Source organism: Macaca mulatta, chromosome 4 (assembly GCF_049350105.2).
Source record: "Macaca mulatta isolate MMU2019108-1 chromosome 4, T2T-MMU8v2.0, whole genome shotgun sequence".
Classification (NCBI taxonomy): Eukaryota; Metazoa; Chordata; class Mammalia; order Primates; family Cercopithecidae; genus Macaca; species Macaca mulatta.
In genome coordinates, this window is record NC_133409.1 from 162,705,906 (window position 1) to 162,726,926 (window position 21,021).

At 43.9% G+C, this 21,021-nt stretch overlaps 1 protein-coding gene across 3 annotated transcripts in view; it reads right to left on the reverse strand.

Annotated features, from left to right (window-relative positions):
- E2F3 (E2F transcription factor 3) overlaps nucleotides 1-21,021 on the reverse strand; it is a 90,608-nt gene that overhangs the window by 68,144 nt on the left and 1,443 nt on the right. The window contains exon 1 of one of the 3 annotated variants that reach the window (XM_015135669.3): nucleotides 20,511-20,728. The exons of the other annotated variants lie outside the window; for them this stretch is intronic. Coding sequence (XP_014991155.1) covers nucleotides 20,511-20,528 — 18 coding nt within the window. The 5' untranslated portion in view covers nucleotides 20,529-20,728. Of the gene's footprint in view, nucleotides 1-20,510; nucleotides 20,729-21,021 lie in introns of those variants that run through there. 3 annotated transcript variants of the gene reach the window in all.

Here is a 21,021-nt window from a genome sequence, read left to right on the forward strand (position 1 = left end):
AGTGAGCCAAGATCAGGCCATTGCACTCTAGCCTGGGCAACGACAGCGAAACTCTGCCTCAAAAAAAGCGCTGTAATGGCCGGGCACGGTGGCCCACACCTGTAATCCCAGCACTCTGGGAGGCCAAGGCAGGCAGATCACGATGTGAGGAGTTCGAGACCAGCCTGGCCAACATGACAAAACCCCCGTCTCTACTAAAAATACAAAAATTAGGTGTGGTGGCGGGCGCCTGTAATCCCAGCTACTCGGGAGGCTGAGGCAGGAGAATCACTTGAACCCGGGAGGCACAGGTTGCTGTGAGCCGAGATCGCGCCATTGCACCCCAGCCTGGGCGACAAGAGCAAGACTTCGTGTCTCAGAAAAAGAAAGCACTGTAATTTCACATGTAGTCATCTGCCAAACAATGATGCTTTCAGTCAACAGCAGACTGTATATATTCCAGTGGTCTCATAAGATTATAAAACTGTATTTTTACTGTACTGTTGCTATGTTTGGATACAAACCACTGTGTTTAAGTTGCCTACAGTATTCAGCACAGTAACATACAGTCCAGGTTTGTAGCCTAGGAGAAATAGGCTAGACCACAGAACCTTGGTGTATAATAGGCTATACCACGAGGTTTGTGTCTATGATGTCTGCACAATGATGAAATTTCCTAATGACACGTTCTCAGACTATATCCCCATCGTTAAGTGACACATGACTTTATAAAAACTAAATAAACATATGTAGAAAGAAACACATCATAGAAAAATCAAAAGAAACATAATAGGCTTGGGCAAAACAATACAGGTATACCACATGTCACTGTGCTCCACAGATACTGCAGTGTTTTACAAATTGAAGGTGTGTGACAACCCTGCATCAAGCTAGTCTATCAGCACCATTTTTCCAACAGTGCTCACTACGTATCTGTCAAATTTTGGTAATTCTCGTAATATTTCAAATTTTTTCGTTACTATTATATCTGTTATAGTGATCTGTGATCAGTGATCTTTGATGTCACTATTGCAATTACTAATGTCACTAAACAATATACAATGGCAAACATTTAATCGATAGCCATTGTGTGTGTTCTGAATGCTCCACCTTTCAGCTGTTCCCTGTCTCTTATCCTCTTCTCAGGCCTCCCTATTCCTTAAGAAACAAGAATACTGAAATTAGGCTAATTAGTAATCCCACAATGGTTTCTTAAGTGTTCAGGTGAAAGGAAGACTCACACATCCCTCCCTCTAAATCAAAAGCTAGAAATTATTAAGCTTGGTGAAGAATATACGTCAAAACCTGAAATAGGGGAAAAGCTAGGCTGATTGTGCCAAATAGTTAGCCAAGCTGTGAATGCAAAGGGAAAGGTCTTGAAGGACATTAAACGTGCTACTCCATGAACACACAAATGACACGAGAGCAAAACAGTCTTCTTATCGATATGGAGAAAGTCTGAGTGATCTGGATAGAAGATCAAACCAGCCACAACACTCCCTTAGGCCAAAGCCTAATCCAGAGCAAGGCCCTAAATCTCATCAGCTCTTTGAAGGCTGACAGGTGAGGAAGCTGCAGAAATTGGAAGGTAGCAGAGGATGGTTCATGACCTTTAAGCAAAGAAGCCTTCTCCATATCATAAAAGTGCAAGGTGAGGCCAGGCGCGGTGGCTCACGCCTGTAATCCCAGCACTTTGGGAGGCCGAGGCGGGCAGATCATGAGGTCAGGAGATGGAGACCATCCTGGCTAACATGGAGAAACCCCGTCTCTACTAAAAATACAAAAAATTAGCTGGGCATGGTGGCGGGCGCCTGTAGTCCCAGCTACTGGGGAGGCTGAGGCAGGAGGATGGCATGAACCCGGGAGGCAGAGCTTGCAGTAAGCTGAGATCGTGCCACTGCACTCCAGCTAGGACACAGAGAGACTCTGTCTCAAAAAAAAAAAAAAAAAAAAAAAAAGTGCAAAGTGAGGCAGCAAGTGCTGATATAGAAGCAGCAGCAAGTTATTCAGAAGATATAGCTAAGATCACTCATGAAAGTGGCTACCCTAAACAACAGATCTTCAATGTAGATGCAACAGCTTTCTATTGGAAGATGATACCATCTAGTACTTGCATATCATCTAGTACTTGCATAGCTAGAGAGAAGTCAATATCTGGCTTCTAAGCATCAAAAGACAGGCTGACTCTTTTGTTACAGACTAATGCAACTGGTGACATTAAGTTGAAGCCAATGCTGATTTACCATTTCAAAAACCCTAGGGCCCTTAACAACTATGCTAAATTGCCAGGCGCAGTAACATGTGCCTGTAGTCCCAGCTACTCGGGAGGCTGAGGTGGGAGGATCGCTTGAGCCCAGGAGTTCTGGGCTGTAGGGTGCTATGCCGATTGGGTGTCCGCACTAAGTTCGGCATCAATATGGTGACCTCCCGGGAGCGGCGACCACCAGGTTGCCTAAGGAGGGGTGAACCAGCCCAGGTCCGAAAAAAAGAACTATGCTAAATCTACTCTGCGATCTATCAGTGAAGTAATAAAGCCTGACTGACAGCACATCTGTTTACAGCATGGTTTACTGACTATTTTAAGGCCATTGTTGATAACTACTGCTCAGAAAAAAAGATTCCTTTCAGAATATTACTACTCATTGACAATGGACCTGGTCACGCAAGAACTGATGGAGATGTACAAGGAGATTAATGTTTTCAAGGCTGGTAACACAACATCCATTCTGCAGCCCATAAATCAAGGAGTAATTTTGAATTTCTGGTTTTATTATTTAAGAAGTACATTTTGTAAGGTTATGGCTGCCATAAATAGTGATTCCTCTGAAGGATCTGGATAAAGTAAGTTACAAACTTTCTGGAAAGGATTCTCCATTCTAGATGCCAATATCAACACTCATGATTAATGGGAGGAAGCCAAAATATCAATATTAACAGGAGTTTGGAAGAAGTTGATCCCAACCCTCATGGATGACAGGGGCTCAAGACTTAGTGGAGAAACTGCCAATGTGGTGGAAGTAGCAAGAGAACCAGAATGAAAATGGAGCATTAATAGGTGATTGAATTGCTACAATCTCATGTTCAAACTTGAATAGATGAGGAGTTGCTTCTTATGGATAAGCAAATAAAGCGATTTCTTGAGATGGAAGAAGATAACTGTGAACAATGTTGAAATGACAACAAAGGATTTGGGATATTGCATAAATTTAGTTGAGAAAGCAGCAGGAGAGTTTGGGAAGGATTACTCCAATTTTGAAAGAAGGTCTAGTGTGGGAAAAATGCTATCAAATAGCATCACATACTACAGAGAAATCTTTTATGAAAGGAAGAGTCAATAAATGTGTAAAACTTGATTTTTTTCTTATGTGAAGAAATTGCCACAGCCACCCCAGCATTCTATGACTTCTTCCCTAAACAGCAACAGTCTTCAATGTGAAGGCAAAACCCTCCACCAGCAAAAAGATAACTCGCTGAAGGCTCAGAGGATCGTTGGCATTTTGTAGCAATATAGTATTTTTAAGTTAAGATATGGACGTTGTTTTTTGATATAATGCTGTTGCCCACTGAATAGACTACAATGTAAACTTTATATGCACTGGGAAACCAAAAACTCCATGTAACTTGCTTTATTGTGACATTTGCTTTATTGCTGTGCTCTGGAATCAGACCTGCAATATCTCTGAGGTATGCCTGTATTTACTACACACACACACACACACACACACACACCAGAGAAAGCCCATTATATATAATTCATTAAAAGTTCCAATAATTCAGTAAGAAAACTATAAATAGCCTTGGACACAAAAATGATAAAGAATTCAAAGAGGTTACTCACAGAAATGCAAATTAGGGCAGAGATACTTAAATTTACTAATTTGTCTTTTTCATCATCTGTAAAATGTGGACAATAATCACACTCACTTTATAGAGACGTTAAGGTTTAAATGAGTAATTTCATGTAACGTGCTTAAAACTATCCCTGACACATAAAAACACTCAATAAACAGTCAGTAGCAGTAATAGTAGCGGTGGTAGTGGTAGCAGCAGCAATAATTTAAAAAACATACAAGTAAAATAAGGAGGCAGCCTGGGAAACATGGTGAAACCTCATCTCTACAAAAAATACAAAAAGTAGCCAGGTGTGGTGGCATGCGCTGGTAGTCCCAGCTACTCAGGAGGCTGAGAAGGGAGGATCGCTTGAGCCCAGAGGGCAGAGGTTGCAGACAGTCAAGATTGCACCACTGCACTCCAGCCTGGACAATAGAATGAGACTGTCTCGACAAATAAATAAATAAAAATTGGCTGGGTGTGGTAGCTTACGCCTGTAATCCCAGCACTTTGGGAGGCCGAGGTGGGCAGACTGACTGAGCTAAGGAGTTCGAGACCAGCCTGGGCAATACGGTGAAACCCCATCTCTACTAAAATACAAAAAAAATTAGCCAGCCGTGGTGGTGGGCGCCTGTAGTCCAGGTACCGGGGAGGCTGAGGCAGGAGAACTGCTTGAACACCCGGGAGGCAGAGGTTGCAGTGAGCCCAGATCACACCACTGCACTCAAGCCTAGGCGACAGAGCAAGGCTCCGTCTCTAAATAAATAAATAAAAGGCGGTACTATCTAGCATGAGCAGCAACTGCAAAAAGACTAATGTTACCTAATGTTGGAAACAGTATGAGAAAACAGGCAACTCTCTACACTTGTGCTGGGAAAATTCGTTCAGCCTTTTTGGAGGGTAATTTGGATCTATCTAATTTATCAGCACTTTAATATACATGCCCTGTGATATAAAAATTCAACTTAGAAATGTAGTCTACAGAAATACACACAAGCACAAAAACATATGTACACAGATATCCAATGTAGCACTGTTCATAACAGCAAGAGTTAAAATGAAAAATGACAGAAATGACCATCAAACGGGAATAACTAAACACATTCTGGCGTATCTATATAATGAGTGGCAGCGCAGCTATTACAAAGAATAATGAGCATCAATATATACAGATAGGGAATTACGTCTCTGGAACGTAAGACGTACTAAGCAAAAGTGCAAGCCACGATGTGCACTTTTGTATTTTTGAATCATTTTTACTTTTATATAAATAAAATATAGATTTGCAAATGATTATATAAAGGAAAGGCCAAGCTGTGATTGTGGTTATCTCTGGGAAGGAAGCAAGATTAAGAGGGAATGAAGAAAGTATTTTCATTTTCACTCCACTTCCTTATGTATTTTTGGTTTTTAAAAAATAATAAGCAGGTACTAAAAACAAGTATTTTCTACCAAAAAAAAAAAAAAAAAAAAAGGGTAACAAATCCAGTGTTTCACACCAGAGTCATGGAACTGGACACCTGAGTGAATGACAGTGTCCATATGCTCCATAAGCAGAAAGCAGTACTCCCTCCGTTCAAGTTCACTCTAGAGAGGAGACCCCAGCTGGAAGACACTAATGGGATCATTCAATGCCTTTACTCTGACACAGTTAATAACCTTCTGAGCGGGAACACAGGCAATACCAATTTCTGCAACTGTCCACGTGGCAGTTATACTTCTCAGGGTAAGTATTAAGTTCACTCTCTAGTCTGTCAGCCTTTAGAACTCTGATTAACACAAAGTCATCCTCCAGAGCAATAAATTGGAATTCCTAATCCTGCAGTGTAGGGCTAGACCTACTCCTATTGAGATCTCCCTAGGGTGCAAAAATTGCAAGAGACCTACCTTAGCTAAAACAGACAGCCAAATGGCTGGCCATTTTAACAGTTATTTGCATATTATAAGAAATGAAAATCAAGACTCAAAAGAGCTTGCCACTTGTTACTGTCAAATGTGATAATGCATCTCTAGTTCCATCTGACAAATATTTACGAAAACTCGACTATATGGACAGCGCTGCTCTGTTCCCATTTCTTTCACTCCACAAGTCAGATGGGAGGCCCACACCTCGGTCCCCAGTGCTGGGTTTGGAAAAGATGACAGTGGTTTAGTCACGCTAGACCTCCAGAGGTGGCTGGTGTTTGAGGGTCGCCCCTTGTCTACCCTGACTACATAGGGCAGTGAACTGAAAGTCAAGGGATTAGAGAAGCTGATCCTTATACTCTAGAGCGAAGTAGGAAGCAAGAAGTGAGGACTGCTTGCCTTCCTCTCCCAGCCTCTATAATAGAACCAACCACAAATGGCAAACTTAAAACTGTCACTGTAACCAGAACTTGTTTTGGCTGTAGATAGAAAGAAAGAGAGAGGAAATGCCCACCAATGGTCAGAGAGATATTTTTAGAATAGAACCACCTGGACTATATATAACAGAACCTGGTCATCTTTCATATGCATTTTCAAGATACAGGTTTTCTTCAAAAGGAGCTACCAAACCATCCCAAACACTCCTTTTAACATGGCTGTAATTAATTAGTGTTTGTGAATTAAATGACGGCTGTTAAATGGACAGGTTACTTATAAGCATACCCAGGCTTTGGGCTAGTGCAGAAATAAAAGTATTTCTGCCAGTCTGATCTGGGCTTTTTTTTTTTTTTTAAATCCATTATCAGGAAATAAAAATCAAGTAACATCTTTTTAAGTTTAAAAGTTTATTTAATTACCCTTATTTTTTAAAAAAGTTATGAACTTTTAAAACACTTATTTTTATTAAAAGTTATTACTTATAGATTTTGGATTCTATTATTTTGGTTATAATTTACATTATGGTATTCAGCCATTCAGACTGCATGTAATCCAAAGCTTTTCACACAAAGAACCATGGTGTCTATGTAATGCCTTTATTGGTTTTTGTAATGAGTTAGGATGGGGGGAAAACTGTACCAGCATTTATCAAATGGTCACCCTGTGCCCAGCTCCACACTGGACACTTTCCCATGGTCTCTCATTTCATTTACTCTTCACTGTATCTTTAAATACCCAAATTACCAGACATACAAAGGAGAGCTACCATTTCATTTTCAGATAAGCCTTGTCCATCCAGTTGGCAATTTGATTGCAGCTATAAAACTTTTTAATGATGCTAGGTAAGAAGACAATAAAAACTGAAGGAATTAAAAGAAGAAAAAATAATTGTCAAACATGCCAAAAGTCTGGAGAAAAGTAGGGAAAGCAACTTCCTTGTATATCAGGCAAGGAAAAGCCCAGGGAAGGCTAAGAATTTCTGGTACTGAGCCCTGTGTGCTGTGGCGACTCAGGAGGCCTCCCGAAGCCCTCCCATTTAAAGGAGGGGAGGCCAGGCCCAGGGAAGAGATCAAAGGGTACTGCTAGTTTTAACTGTCTCAGTGTACCTAAGACTATCCTTTGTAAACTCTGACGTTATTAGAATCTCATATGAGCAACACCTTACTTGATGGCACCATATAACACTGCAACCCAGTTAGGGCCTGGGTTTCCCCCTACTCCTTTCTTTTCCCGAACACTGACTCACACACAAACTTGGTGCATTGGAATGACCTGGGGGACTTGTTAAGCCATACACCAGCGCTGTTCACCCCCACTTCCACTTCCTGAGTTTCTGACAAAACTTTCATTTCTAACAAGCTCCCAAGTAATGCTGCTGGTCCAGCACCACATACTTAAGAACCATTAAAAAAAAAAAAAAAAAAAAAAAGAATCCCTCCAAGACAAGACCAGGGTACTTATGATGTGGCAAAATCTTCATCAACTATGACACAAGCCACACAGAGGCAGGGAATTTTGTCTGTTCTGACACTGCTGTATTCCTATTCCTGGTGCCTAGAATGGTGGCTGGCATATGCTAGGTGCTCAACACGTATCTGCTAAATAAATGAGTCAGCTGGCCCTGTGGCTGAAACCGGGGCCCGCGTGGGTATAGGTGAGCAAGGAAAATAGCTGCAGAAGCACCAGCAACCAAGGGAATGGCTGCCCACTGTTAAGCTGTCCTGAAACGGAAGCCCAACTTGATGACAACCACAGTAACAATATACATGATGAAGACAACAAATGTCAGAGTGTTTAGCACATGGCCAGGGATGGAGCCAGCACTTTACACGCATTATTGCATTCAATCCTTAGAGTAACTCTGTGAAGTAAGAACCATGATTTTCCTCATTTAACCGACGAGGAAACAGGGTTTGGAGGGAAAGTGATGTGACCAAATCATCTAACTATGAAGTGGGATTAAAAACCATGCTGAGAAGTTGATCCTGAGCACAAAGTCACTCTTAATTACCCAGTTGAGTCAGTGATAAATGCAAAACTTCCGTCCCTGAATTGCCGACTTTGATCCTTTCTTCTGCAAGTTAGAGAGGCTTCTAGCAGCCAATTAATATCATGCCTGATCATAAAAAAGACGGGGCGGCCGGGTGCGGTGGCTCACGTCTGTAATCCCAGCACTTTGGGAGGCTGAGGTGGGTGGATCATGAGGTCAGGAGATAGAGACCATCCTGGCTAACAGGGTGAAACCCCGTCTCTACTAAAAAATACAAAAAATAAGCCAGGTGTGGTGGCGGGAACCTGTAGTCCCAGCTACCTGGGAGGCTGAGGCAGGAGAATGGTGTGAACCCAGGAGGTGAAGCTTGCAGTGAGCCGAGATCGCACCACTGCGCTCCAGCCTGGGCGACAGAGCGAGACTCCATCTCAAAAACAAACAAACAAACAAACAAAAAACAGGGCTTAGGTGGCCTGCACAGAGCACTACCAAGAGTGGGGGCAGTGGATCCCAGTTCTGGGGTGCCATGGAACAGTTAGGCATGCCAAAGTTAATCCAGCTATGAGAAATCATTTGCTTTTAAAATGTATATCATATTTTAAAATTTAAATATGTACTATATATAGAAGAGGCAAATCTGATATCCTGTTACCCTTTCTTCAAAGTCTAATTCAGTGGTTCTCAACTAGGGGTGATTTTGCTTTCAGGGGACATTTGAGAGTGTGAAGATAATTTCGATTATTGTTAACTGGGGGGTACTACTGGCATCTAAGTGGGTGGAGGCCAGGGATCCTGCTAAACTTGCTACAATGCACAGGACAGCCCTCCACCACTGTTGAACTGCCCAGAGTATCACCACAAAGAAGTATCTGACCAAAATGTTAAAAGTGCTAAAGTCCTGTTCCAGTTTAAAACTTCCTAAAGCCTCCTTTGTCCCCTCCATCAAGTTTGGATGTCTAAGAAACTTCACTGCTGTTTCCTTATGGTCTTCACTGCCCTTTCTTTTCTTAGTTATTGAAGAAAATGTGTCATCTCTCATCTGCAGATGAACTCCTTGAGGGCCAGAAGGATATCGTAGTAGCCTCTGAAACTCCCAGAGTATCAGGAAGTGCATTCTGCACAAAAGCGGGTGATCAGTAAGAGACTGTCCAATAGTCTGTTTTCCCTGAAGGAGGTAAAAATGCCGAGAGTTCAGATTCAATGAGTACTCAAGAGTTCCTACCATGGGGAGTGGCAGGGGGAGGGAACTAAGGAACACAAAGTACATTTCCTATAAACACTATCTCATTTAATCCTTCCAGCCAGTGAAGGAGAGAGGATCACTATTTTAGGTAACTACAGCTCATGGATGTAATTTATAAAAGGTCACCCACTGGTAATTAGCAGAGCCTGTTTCTGGAGCCAGATCTTCAAGTCCACACGCCTTCCATACCACACCACTGTGTGACGCACGGGTTTCCGAAGCTGAAAACCTTGCCTCCTAGAGATTATTCCCAGAATTGGGATGTCTGAGATGCTAACAAGGAAAACAGCAACATGAAAGGTGGGAAACTTTATGTTATCAGTGTGATGGTCACAAGTTCTGCTACCCAACATAGTGACCACAGTAGTCAACGAAAGGGGTGTTGCAAATTGGGTTTAAACACAAGTAACATATTAAAAGTCAATTATAGAGATACTTAGAATTTACATGGCTCTTTCCGTCACAGGAGTATTCAAAGGTTCATATGTTTAAACTTTAGGATGCTAGAGCTTAAGAAAATAAATTCAAAAAAAAAATTTTTTTTTTTAAATCAGAAAAATCAGACAGTGTAGGACATCATGGCAAAAAGAGCTATCTTGGTTCAGGACATGACTATGTGACCTTTCTGGATGCACAGTACTTTCCAGCTGGCTCTTTGCTTTGTGAGGCTGCAAACTGTGGGCTTTCTCACAGCAGCTAGGAGACGGGGTAAAGCATGTAATAAATAACATCTGATGGCTCGTCTCTGCGAGCCCTGACAGTATCGATCCCCAAAAATCAACCTGATGAATTTGTCTCGTCTTCATATTACAGAGGAAGAAGTGAAAATGATGAAAGGTTTTTGTGGCACCATGTTAAATTTCTTTTATTTGTAAGCTAGGGAGACCAGGTCTTGGCCTGCTATTGTTCATCAACACTTCCACTATAACCTCTATGCCAAAGTCCCATTTCCAGTGCTCAGACTCAGCCCCTTAGAAAACAGGATGGCCCACGGAGTCACTCACAACCACCCCATCCATTCTAACTAATCATGCCTTCCACACAGTGCACACCCCAGACGGAGGAGAAGCTTGGCCTCCCCCATTATTCCAGCCCCTGGAGTTAAACATTTGGGAGTCAAAGGTCTTGTATTTCTTTTCTCCCTTAACCTGCCCTTCACTTCCACCCGCCTTTTCACACCATCATTGCTGCCATCCTGCTTCCAGACTCATCAACTCAATAGCGCCGTACTCTAGATGGTGTGCTCTGGTCCTCTTATTCACATTTCTGGCTCTGTCCACTTGGTTACTTGTGTTCCAGGCAGGTCCAGACAAAACAGAATGAAAAGTCTTCCTACTGTAAAGGCAGAAAAACCACTCAAGGGTACCCAGCTGGTGCTGGTGCCTGGCGTGTAGCCACCGAGCCTACTTTGACCTCCTGAGCTTGGATTCTCAACCGCTTGAGAATCCAAGAAGCCACTTCTTGTTTCACATCTTTTAAGTTTTGGGTGACTCATCTTTGTATGTTTTGCATGGGTTACAACCTGGGAGTCCACAAGTTTTGGAACCACAAGAACAGGCATGAAGCTTGGGACCCTGGGGTCTTTCCCACCGAGGAAGAGCTGAGATGAGCATAATGTGAATGGATGCGGCAGAAGGCTCCTGCCTTCACCTGGCCAATCTAGATTCGATAACTTTTCCCGGTGCTCAACTAGCAGCGCTTCCAGAATGTTTCATCAGAAGATCTTAGTGCTTCTCTGACTGAGGATAGGGATGGAGCCTGGGAATCTGAATCTGAAAGAAGTGCTACAGGCAATCAGGTAAACTCGGAAAACACTGGATTATTTCTTTTTGACAGGTATCTTGGGTTTTTACTACTTAATACAATGCCAGAGACCACAGAGGATAAATACTAGGAATAAGCTGAGACTGTGGAGCCAGGCTCCTTGGGTTTAATTTCAGTTGCCCCACTTATTAGTGGGGCCCTGAGCCAGGCCATTAACCCCTGGCTGTCTGTTTCCCTGTGCAGAACAAGGATGATAATAATACCCACTTCATAGGTTGTTATGTGGATAATGTGCTAATGCGAGTAAAGCACTTAGTTTCGTGCCCTCGATACATGCGGGCACTCGATAAACATTAGCTATTATTATCCCATAGACTAGAGACTGCTGAGTGGTAGCCCTTAAGCCAAATCTGGCCTAGAGACCTATTTTGTTTGGCCTGCGCAATTTCCTTTTAAATTGAGCCAACATTTTAAAACTGGTAGATTTTTGGCATTTTGAGAAGGCTGAAGACCTGGTGAAACACAGGGCCTGCCATCCCCTCTGGCAGCCACTGCCTGTGACCAGGTCCCAAGGCCCCCTTTTGATAGTATGTTCCTTCTTTGTTTGTGAACAATCCCCATGCCACTCAAACATCCCCCCCCTCCAATTTACTCCCTGCACAGTCTGTGTAGGAAGGCAACTCCAATTCTAGATCAGTTTTGCCAACACATCCAACCTTCGGTCCTGTTATCTCCCCATACTGACGACTCTAGTCCAAATGCTACCTCCTGATGCCAATCTTTCTGCCTGCCTGCCTTTGACTTACGTCTCCCTGCCAGGAAGGACCTCCCCAATCTTCCCTTTCCACTGAGCCCGGAGGTTCTAACTGAGCACATTAAAAAAAAAAAAAAAAATCCATGTCTTAATCTCACCCCCAGATATTCTGATTAGTCTGGGTGGGGCCTAGGTATCAGTATTTTTAAAAAGCACCCTGGGAGATTCAAATGTGCGCCCTAATGTGCTCCAAGATTGACAACCATGGCAGCCGTGGCCTCCCTATCTCACGGCCCAGCTGGAGTCTGGTGACTCTCACCTGTTCCTCTGGCACTTCCTGTCAACACCATACAACTGAGGACTAGATGAGTCTTGTTTTCTCCCTACCGCCTGTTTAGTCTTGCTTGCAGATCAACTTGTGTTTAAAGCTTGTCTCCTCAACAGACTGTAAACTCAAGAGTGGGTGGATCATACCTCATACTTCTTTTGTATCCCCAACAGGACTAATGGGGTGCCAAGCACATGGAAGGTGTCTAATGAAAATGCCTCTTCTCAGATAGCTGAGTCTATAGTGTAGCCAGCACGGCAGGGACCACATGATGAAAAAGCAAGCCAGACCGATTTCTTGGAGCTTACAGGTTTAGAAGGGGAGTAAGTCATGAACATGCAAGATTAGGATACGAGGTGCTACAGGAAAGAAGCAGTAACCCAAGGGAAGGGAGAGGCCCAAGCCCCTGGGAAACTGGGGGAGGCTGTGCCTATGCCTTCCCTTGATGTGGGCCTCGATGGGCCAGTGGGAGGAGGGCAACAAAAGGAGTAAGGTGGGAGGGAGAAGCCACAAGCAAACACACCAGAGGGAAACCTGCAGGGCCTGCAGCACCACACCGTCGCAGCAGCCGGGTGCAGAGGAATGGGAAGCAAGACAGCAAAGGCAAGATTTCACCATCCCTTGATGCCAGGAAAAGGTGGTAAGTAATTTGGTGAGTCCGGGAAGCAGCCACTGAAGGCGGCAAGTCCGCTTCCTTCTAAGAGCCAGTCAAAGGGCAAGGTGAAGGGGAAGGAACAGATGTAACATAAAAAAGGAGGGGTGAGGAGATGAGAAGGGAAAAGGGAGGCCCAGAGGTAGGTTCCATTGTCTCTGGAGAGCAAGACAACCCCTCACCTTGCCTCGATATACACACACTGGCAGGGGCTCCGAGTCTGGCAGGGCCCAGGAGCTCAGACACCCTGATTCTTGCCATTCAGTCTTAAGCCATGGTTTACTGCACAGGAGTGAAATTATGTTAATTGTGTCATTCATGCTAATAGTACCACTTTATAAAAACATTTAATCACAGAAATAAAGGTTTTATTCATGAAACTATCACTACTGATAGTACTACTACAAGAAGCTTATTCTTCTGTTCTTTCTCTCAAGTCAATGGGCAGCTTATAAAGAAATACAAACACCCTAGACCCTAAAGACTACATTAGGCGAGAGCCATTCCATGGTTTACTTCTCCTTCCTATCATCACCATTTTTAGAGAGGTGCAATAGGGTGAAATGAACACTAAGGGCTAGTTAAGAAAACAGATCAGGCCAGTAACAGTGGCTCATGCCTGTAATCCCAGCATTTTGTGAGGCCGAGGCGGGCGGATCTCCTGAGGTCAGTAGTTCGAGACCAGCCTGACCAACACGGTGAAACCCTGTCTCTACTAAAAATACAAAAAAATTAGCCAGGTGTGGTGGCGTGCACCTGTAATCCCAGTTACAGGGGAGGCTGAGGCAGGAGAATTGCTTGAACCCAGGAGGCAGAGGTTGCGGTGAGCCAAGAATGCACCACCACATTCCAGCCTGGGCAACAGAATGAGACTTGGTCTCAAAACAAAAACAAACCAAGAAAAAAGATCACAAAAGGACCACCCAGGAGATGGCTGTGGAAAGGAAGGGCAATTCTACCATGCTTCTACTTAACACATAATCCGTCTTACGTGCGAGACACTGGTCTAAGCACTTTACAAATAAGAACTCATTGCAACTTCCTAACCCCATAAGGTAGGTACTATCATTGTTCCCAATTTACGGATGAGGAAATGAAAACATAGAGGCCAAGTTTCTTGCCCAAAGTCACAGGGCCAGTAAGCAGAGTCAGAACAACACAGGCACTCTGGCTCCAGGCTAAGTGGCCTGACCTTATACTGAGCTGCCCCTCACTATGCCGTTTAGGACAGGGTGCAGGTTATAAACCCATGAGCCTCCTTCTCTCCAAGGGACTGCCAGATGCAGAAAGGCACACAGGAGATAGTGTGGGCCTCAGGGATGCTGCTCTGGTTACGTATCAGAAGTGGAGCCCCCAAAGCATCAGACATGGGGAAGAGCAGAGTGGAACGAAATATACAGACCCTGAGTTCACTGCCCATTATTCTCAGAGTCCAGAGCTACCACCCTTCAGGATCATAAAAACTAGAGCAGACAGAAGCTCTCCTCAGCACAAAGTCAAGAGGCATTCAAATCCTCCACTCTCTAAGACAAACTCTACTTGCCAAAAAACTTTCCAGAGGAAATCAGCTTCACTGATCGCTACTCTCATCAGTTGGTACTTAATGCTCACTGGCTGTTAGACCGTATCTACACTGGGCACCTTTCTGGTTTGTGGATTACAGATAAGCCATATATTGCTGCCCCTAACGAGTCAGTGCACTACAGCCACGTCAGATTATGTTTCACTTTCAGGCCTCAGGGCTTGAAGCAATTCTATTTTTAAGCTTTCTCAGTTCCAAAAAGGAAAAGAAGGCATTTTAAGGAAATTAGCTTTGGCTAAAGGAATGACAGTTTCCTCTTAAAGAGTTAACTGATTAGCCACTTTGCTAAACCAGAAATCTTGGAGCTAACCACAGAGGAAGAACACCTTGTTCAATGTTACTGGGCAAGGGCTGGGGACCTCTGAAAGCGTAACAATCACTCAGGATGTGGGTGGCCCAGGACAAAACCCCGTTACTACCAGAGGGGCACTGTGTGTCCTTCTCCCCAAGACAGTCTCAAAAATCCTTTTAGATTCTATTCTCTATGGAGCATGTGTCACTTTTTGAGCAACAGGATATAACCATAGAAGACAAATTAGCGAATATTAAATAAATCTTTAAAAAATACTATCATGTTTTGAAGAGTCATTCTTTCCTTTTTTAAAGAATTCCCTTTCATTTAACATCCAAAGTAGCCTTGCTTATTTTGTATCTTTGGGAATAAGTCATTATCCCACAGCCAACTGTTTAAAGGATACCTCTTTAAGTGCACGTTTTTAAAAAAGGTAACCACTCCTGAAGGAAATCTAAAATGTGTTCTACACACCCCAATTTTCTCATATAGGGTTCATGAGACACAGTTAACCTCTTGGTGAACGAGGTTTCTAAGAATTCAAAAGTCTCCAGTTTCGGTTTTGGCTTTGCCACTAGCAAAGACCTGTGACCTTGGGCAAGTAATTTAACAGTGCTGGGCCTGCATTTCCTCACCTGCAACATGAAGGGGATTGGACAGATGAGGACTCTTTTGCCTTACACCTCTCAAACATTATGATTCCAAGACCAGTGTAAGTACCAACTATTGCCCATGCCAAACTAAACTATCATTCTCATGGGCTGTCAAGTTCTAAGAATGTTGTCTAGACCATACAAATGGCCCCAGAGAGCTGGGCTACAGTAATGGAAAGCAGACTGAAGTCAATTATTTTTTATTCTTCTCACCCCTTCCTATTCCATCAGCTGCCAATTCTCACTGCTTTCTACCTCGAGCTGACATAAACCCCTGCCTTAGTTTATAAAGCTAAGTGGGGGCCTGCATCACTCAGATTCTTCATCAAAGCAAAGTGCATCTGGCTTTGTGATACAATCTGGCAACCAGTGGCTTTATCACTTCTCCTTCAGTTATATTGCATTGGATACGAGAGTATTTGAGGGCAAAATTATATTTTTTAAAAGTTATATTGTAGACAAATATGGTGGCCATAAGACTGACCCCCAGTTAAGGTTGGGGAAAGAATGTATTCTTGTAATATACATTCCTTGAATTCCAAAAACACATTGTTTTTAGAGGAGAGGGTCTGAAACAAGTGTGAACAGAATATAAACCAATTTCCCTCTTACTGAAATAAAAACTCGGTATGTTATCCCTCTATAATAATCCTCACTCTGCAAGTTTCCTGTCCCCAAAGGCAGTTGTTGCTTTTCGGTACCTTCTGTGGTATAACTTTTCTTTGTGAAAGATACATTTTCCTCATCACTTTTTGAAGCCGAAGAGAGGGTCAGGGTAGGAAGGAGACACTATTAGTGGTTTCCTATATTTACTGCTTTCCCAGTTATCTTCCATTGTAAGTCCCATGAAAAATGATTAGTAGAAAAAATGCTTTTTAGCAATTGCAAATACAGTCCCTGAAATATTTTTAAACTGCTAACAAGAATGAAAATACGCATTAAACCACAGACTTAGTACCTCAAAGAATTCAGGGAAGATCCCCCTCTTTAAAAAACAAAATTCTGAAATCTACCTTCTTTACCTTGCATCATTTCAGCATGGGAATCTATCAGCGACCTGGTGAGCATAGGCAACTGATTTTCACTCATCCTAGTTAAAGCTGTTAGCAGGAAGTAAATGGTTAAAAAGGGAATCGAAGTTGGCTAGCTTGGGAAAGTGGATGTAAACTGGTCCTACAAATGGAGTATTTGTAAAATCAGGTTAAATTAGGAAAACCAGTCAGAAAATTAACTATGAGTACTTGAAGCTATTTGCCAAATGGGTCCAAGTCCCTAGGAAAGAGGTTAAAGGTATGGATGATATATCTTTGCAGATAGCATTAAACACAGAAGAGTTAAAGGAAAACTACTGCTTTATATATTTCTGAGAAACCACAATAAAAGCTTTCACCCTGTCTTTCAATCTCCAGGTATTGTTATTTATGCACGTCTAGGCTTAGAGTATTATTTTCTGTTTTCAAGTTAGCTTTACACGGTACAACATTAACCTCAGAATCTGCTCTTCCAAGTAATACACAAGGTGGTGATTTATAGAAAAACAAAAAATCCTTTCCTGTTCACAAGGTGGAGTTCTTCAGCTCCCAGTGCCATATTTAAGGGTGCTTTGTTTCAGAGGATGATTAGAGTGGTGCCCTTGGTACTGATTACAGTGGAGCTACTTGCACTGCCCAAGTCTGGGCACTGCATTATATTAAAACTTCCATTTTGGGGTATGTAGTGACTAAAAATTGTCTCCCAGCTTAAACTTGGCATCAACCATATATCTCAGCAGAAGCAAGATTATTGAGTATAGAACCACAGGAACCCGGCACTTTTCTTTTTATAATTGTACAGGAAAAGAGACCCTGCTGAAATAGCACCTATGGTTCCTCCATTCTTAGATGAAAATTTCAAGCATTGAGGGCTCTTTCCCAAAGTATAATCAGTAGGTTGCTATGACTGTGACAGGACATAGTCTCTTGCATTATTAAATCCCAAATTTTCTAGAAAAAAATAATTTCAGCTGCTTTTTAGAAGCAGCAGCAGAAAATGATGGAGCCTTGTCTGCTCCATTGAGTAGCACTTCTGACTACGGTTTCTCTGTAGTTCTTACATTTCCAACAGTTCACCAACTAAGATGGAATTTATCTAATGCATGTCTCTGACGTGGTGAAGATTGAGAGTTCAGGTCTAACAAAAGCCGCTAAGCATAAACTGCATCCAAAAGTTGGCAGGTCTGTGGAATCATGGACGGAGTGGAACTCAGGCAAAAAAGTGAGGATGACGTGGCCTTGTCACAATTCAAGGCATATGCTTGGCAGTTCAACGCCACTATCTCTGTATAGGCGTGTCTTACTGAAATATCCCAATTTTACCCCTAGGATGGCCATGTTTTATATATTTAAAAGCCCAAATTAATTGGGTATAAATAATTAATTACCTACCACTTAAAGACTTTTAACAGTTCTGTTCATATATGTGAACAAAGGGACAATGTGCAACTGGCCTTACACTATTTCACTAAGTCAGAAAAAAAATTAACATTTGTATAATAAATATGAATTGTACTGGGTGTCTACTTTTTGCCAGGCACTGTGCTAAGTATTTCACATCCATTATCACATTTAACTCTTCAAAAGAACCTTAAAGGTGACACTGTTATTGTCCCTATGTTACAGAGGAAGAAACTGAGTTGAGATTAAGTTATTTGCCAATGAACACACATTTTGTAAATAATAGATGCTTTACAGCTGGTAAGGTAGTACTCATATTTTTCCCCCCATTGAAAAAAAGGTGTAGAAGTTGCTTCTGGTTAAGTCCTTAGATATTCTTGAGACAGTACTTGGGATCAGAACCAGATAGGTCTGCAACTCTGGCCACCTGAAGACTTTTCAACCTCTTCTTGGACACAGTGTTTAGGTGGTCTTTATTCAGCCAATCACTTAGCCTTCCCCATCCTGTCGTTCCTGCTTAGGGAAAGAGTATCAACAAAATTCAGAATTCGAAGACTTGCATGGAAGTCTAATATAATTTCGATAAGAAAAACAGTAACTCAAACTTTATATTCAGTGCTTAGAACTTTGTATGCATTGACTAGATAAATTTCCTACACCCTTCCGGAAGAAATAGCTCTTTTTTTCTGAGAAAGAGTCTCGCTCTGTCGCCAGGCTGGAGTGCAGTGTCGGGATCTCAGCTCACAGCAACCTCCGCCTCCCAGGGTCAAGTGATTTTCCTGCCTCAGCCTCCTGAGTAGCTGGGATTACAGGCACGCACCGCCACGCCCAGCTAATTTTTGTATTTTTAGTAGAGACGGGGTTTCACCATGTTGGCCATGATGGTCTGGATCTCTTGACCTCGTGGTCCGCCCGCCTTGGCTTCCCAAAGTACTGGGATTACAGGCATGAGCCACCGCGCCGCCCGGCCAGAAGAAATAGCTCTTAAAAGTTTAGATAACTGGCCGGGCGTGGTGGCTCACGCCTGTAATCCCAGCTACTCAGGAGGCTGAGGCAGGAGAATGCTTGAACTCGGGAGGCGGAGGTTGCAGTGAGCCGACATCGCGCCATTGCACTCCAGCCTGGGCGACAGAATAAGACTCCGTCTCAAAAAAAAAGTGTAGATAACCAATGATTCAGCATACATTGCAATCTTATATAAAAAAAGCTTCTGAATATATATGAGTAACATTTATATTCCTGTAATGAAAAACCTTTTGTGTACACATAAACTCAAAAGGATATTATTATTCCTGGAATAATAATTTCATGTCAAGGAGAATAAAGTTTTGAAATAACTTGGAAGATGGTGAGGGTAATTTAGTATATTTTAAATACTTAAACACAATGAACTATATATAATAAACTTGGCTTGAAAAATAGTCTTAGGGACCTGGCCCAACAAGCACTGTTAAAATTTTTTAAAAAGCAACTTGAAGGTCTCATAATTTCCCATTATCAAAACTACCCCCCATAAATCTGTGAATCTAATCCAAGAAGTATGTCAGTTAGCTGGTTGTTTAAGGTTAGGTTTATGAAATAGTAACAGAACTTTGCAGGGGTCAAATATGCTTAAAATATGTCCAAACGTGCTTAGGTCAAGTCAGTAAGAGTATCTGAAGCTAATAAAAGCATGGAATATTCTTGTGACTGAAAACCCAACACACTGGATACTGTTATGTGTAAGCAGGTACTGTGCTCCGTTTCCCCCCTGCTGGCAGACCCTAGTCACTAAAAAAACGATGAGCTTCTTTGACTAAGACTACATCACACATGCCCAGCAAGTATCTCTGGGGCTGGAAAGCAGTTAAGACCGAACCCGGGGAGAAATTGGGAACACGAAAGAAATAAAAAACGCCTCATTATTCCCAAACCCATCCCATTTCCCAAAGTGCTGCCTATGTGCTGACTTTCTTCAAGACTCCCGCAAAATCTTGATTCTCCAAAAATTAAACCCATTTGGAGCGGAGACAAGGTGAGGTCCACGCCTGGTATGATCAGACTACCATGGATCTGAGTCTGGTTTGGTTCTAGCCCCGTGGAGGCCAAGCCTCACCACGAGGTGAGGACCCGGAGGCATGGAGGAAGGGAATGAAGGAGAGAAAAGGAGAAAGGGGAGACCTCCGGGCCACACTTCTTTCTAGTACCAACAAAAAGAGAAGCCGCATACTGACCTAAATCATCTCTCAAAGGCGCTTTATAAATTACAGGGACAAAGGGAGGGGGTGGCGGGTGGCCTGGGAATCCTACAGACACCCTACCCTCTGACCCGCCCCCCTCCCCCTCCAGCACAAGGGAAGGAAGACAGAAAACAGAGCTCAACTCGGCCATTGGCGAGAAGCCCCCTCCGGTTTTCTATCGCCCATCCATCTGCCCCCTAGAAAAAAAATCCACGTAAACACCATACCCACCCCCTGGGGCAGACACTCCCGCCCCGAGGTTCCTAGAACCGGAGGCCGGGGCATTTACTTAGTTAGATTTTTCTTGCTTACTCATTTCCCTCGAGCACCCAACCCCCCGTTCCCACTCCAAAACCCCGCTCAACCGCCTACCCTCACCGCTTCAGCCCCCAACAGAATCCGGTGCCCCCGCGGCGTCGGCGGCCCCCGAGCCGTCCCGGTCACTAACCTGCTGCTGTAAGGGCATTTCCGAAACCAGCCTGGCTCCGGGGGGAGGTGGGGGGCCGGCTGGAGAGGGGGCCCGGAGGGCCGAACAGACCGGCGGCGCAGGGCGAGGGCGGGCGCCGGTGGGGGGGTGGGGAGAGGAGAGGGAGGGTGGCGGTGCCGGGGGCGGGTGCGAGGGCGCCGGGACCGTCCCAGGCCAGGGAGCCGGCGAGCAGGAGGAAGTGGGTGCCCCCCTCTCCCCCTCCAGCGCCCCCTCCCGCCGCCGCCTCCTCCCCAGTCACAGGCGCGTCCTGCGCGCACGTGTGCGAAACGTCACCGGCGGGTCCCGGAGAGAGGGACAGACCCAGGCGGCGGGACGGGAACCCGGCTGCCCCCGCCCTCCGTCGCCGGGGGGCGGAGAGGGGGACAGGGCGGGGAAGGAAGGGGCAAGGGGAGAGGCGGGTCAAGGGCAGGCCCGGGGCCCGGCGAGGAAGGCCTGGGCGCTCGGGCCACGCGGGCGCCGCCGCTGCCACCAC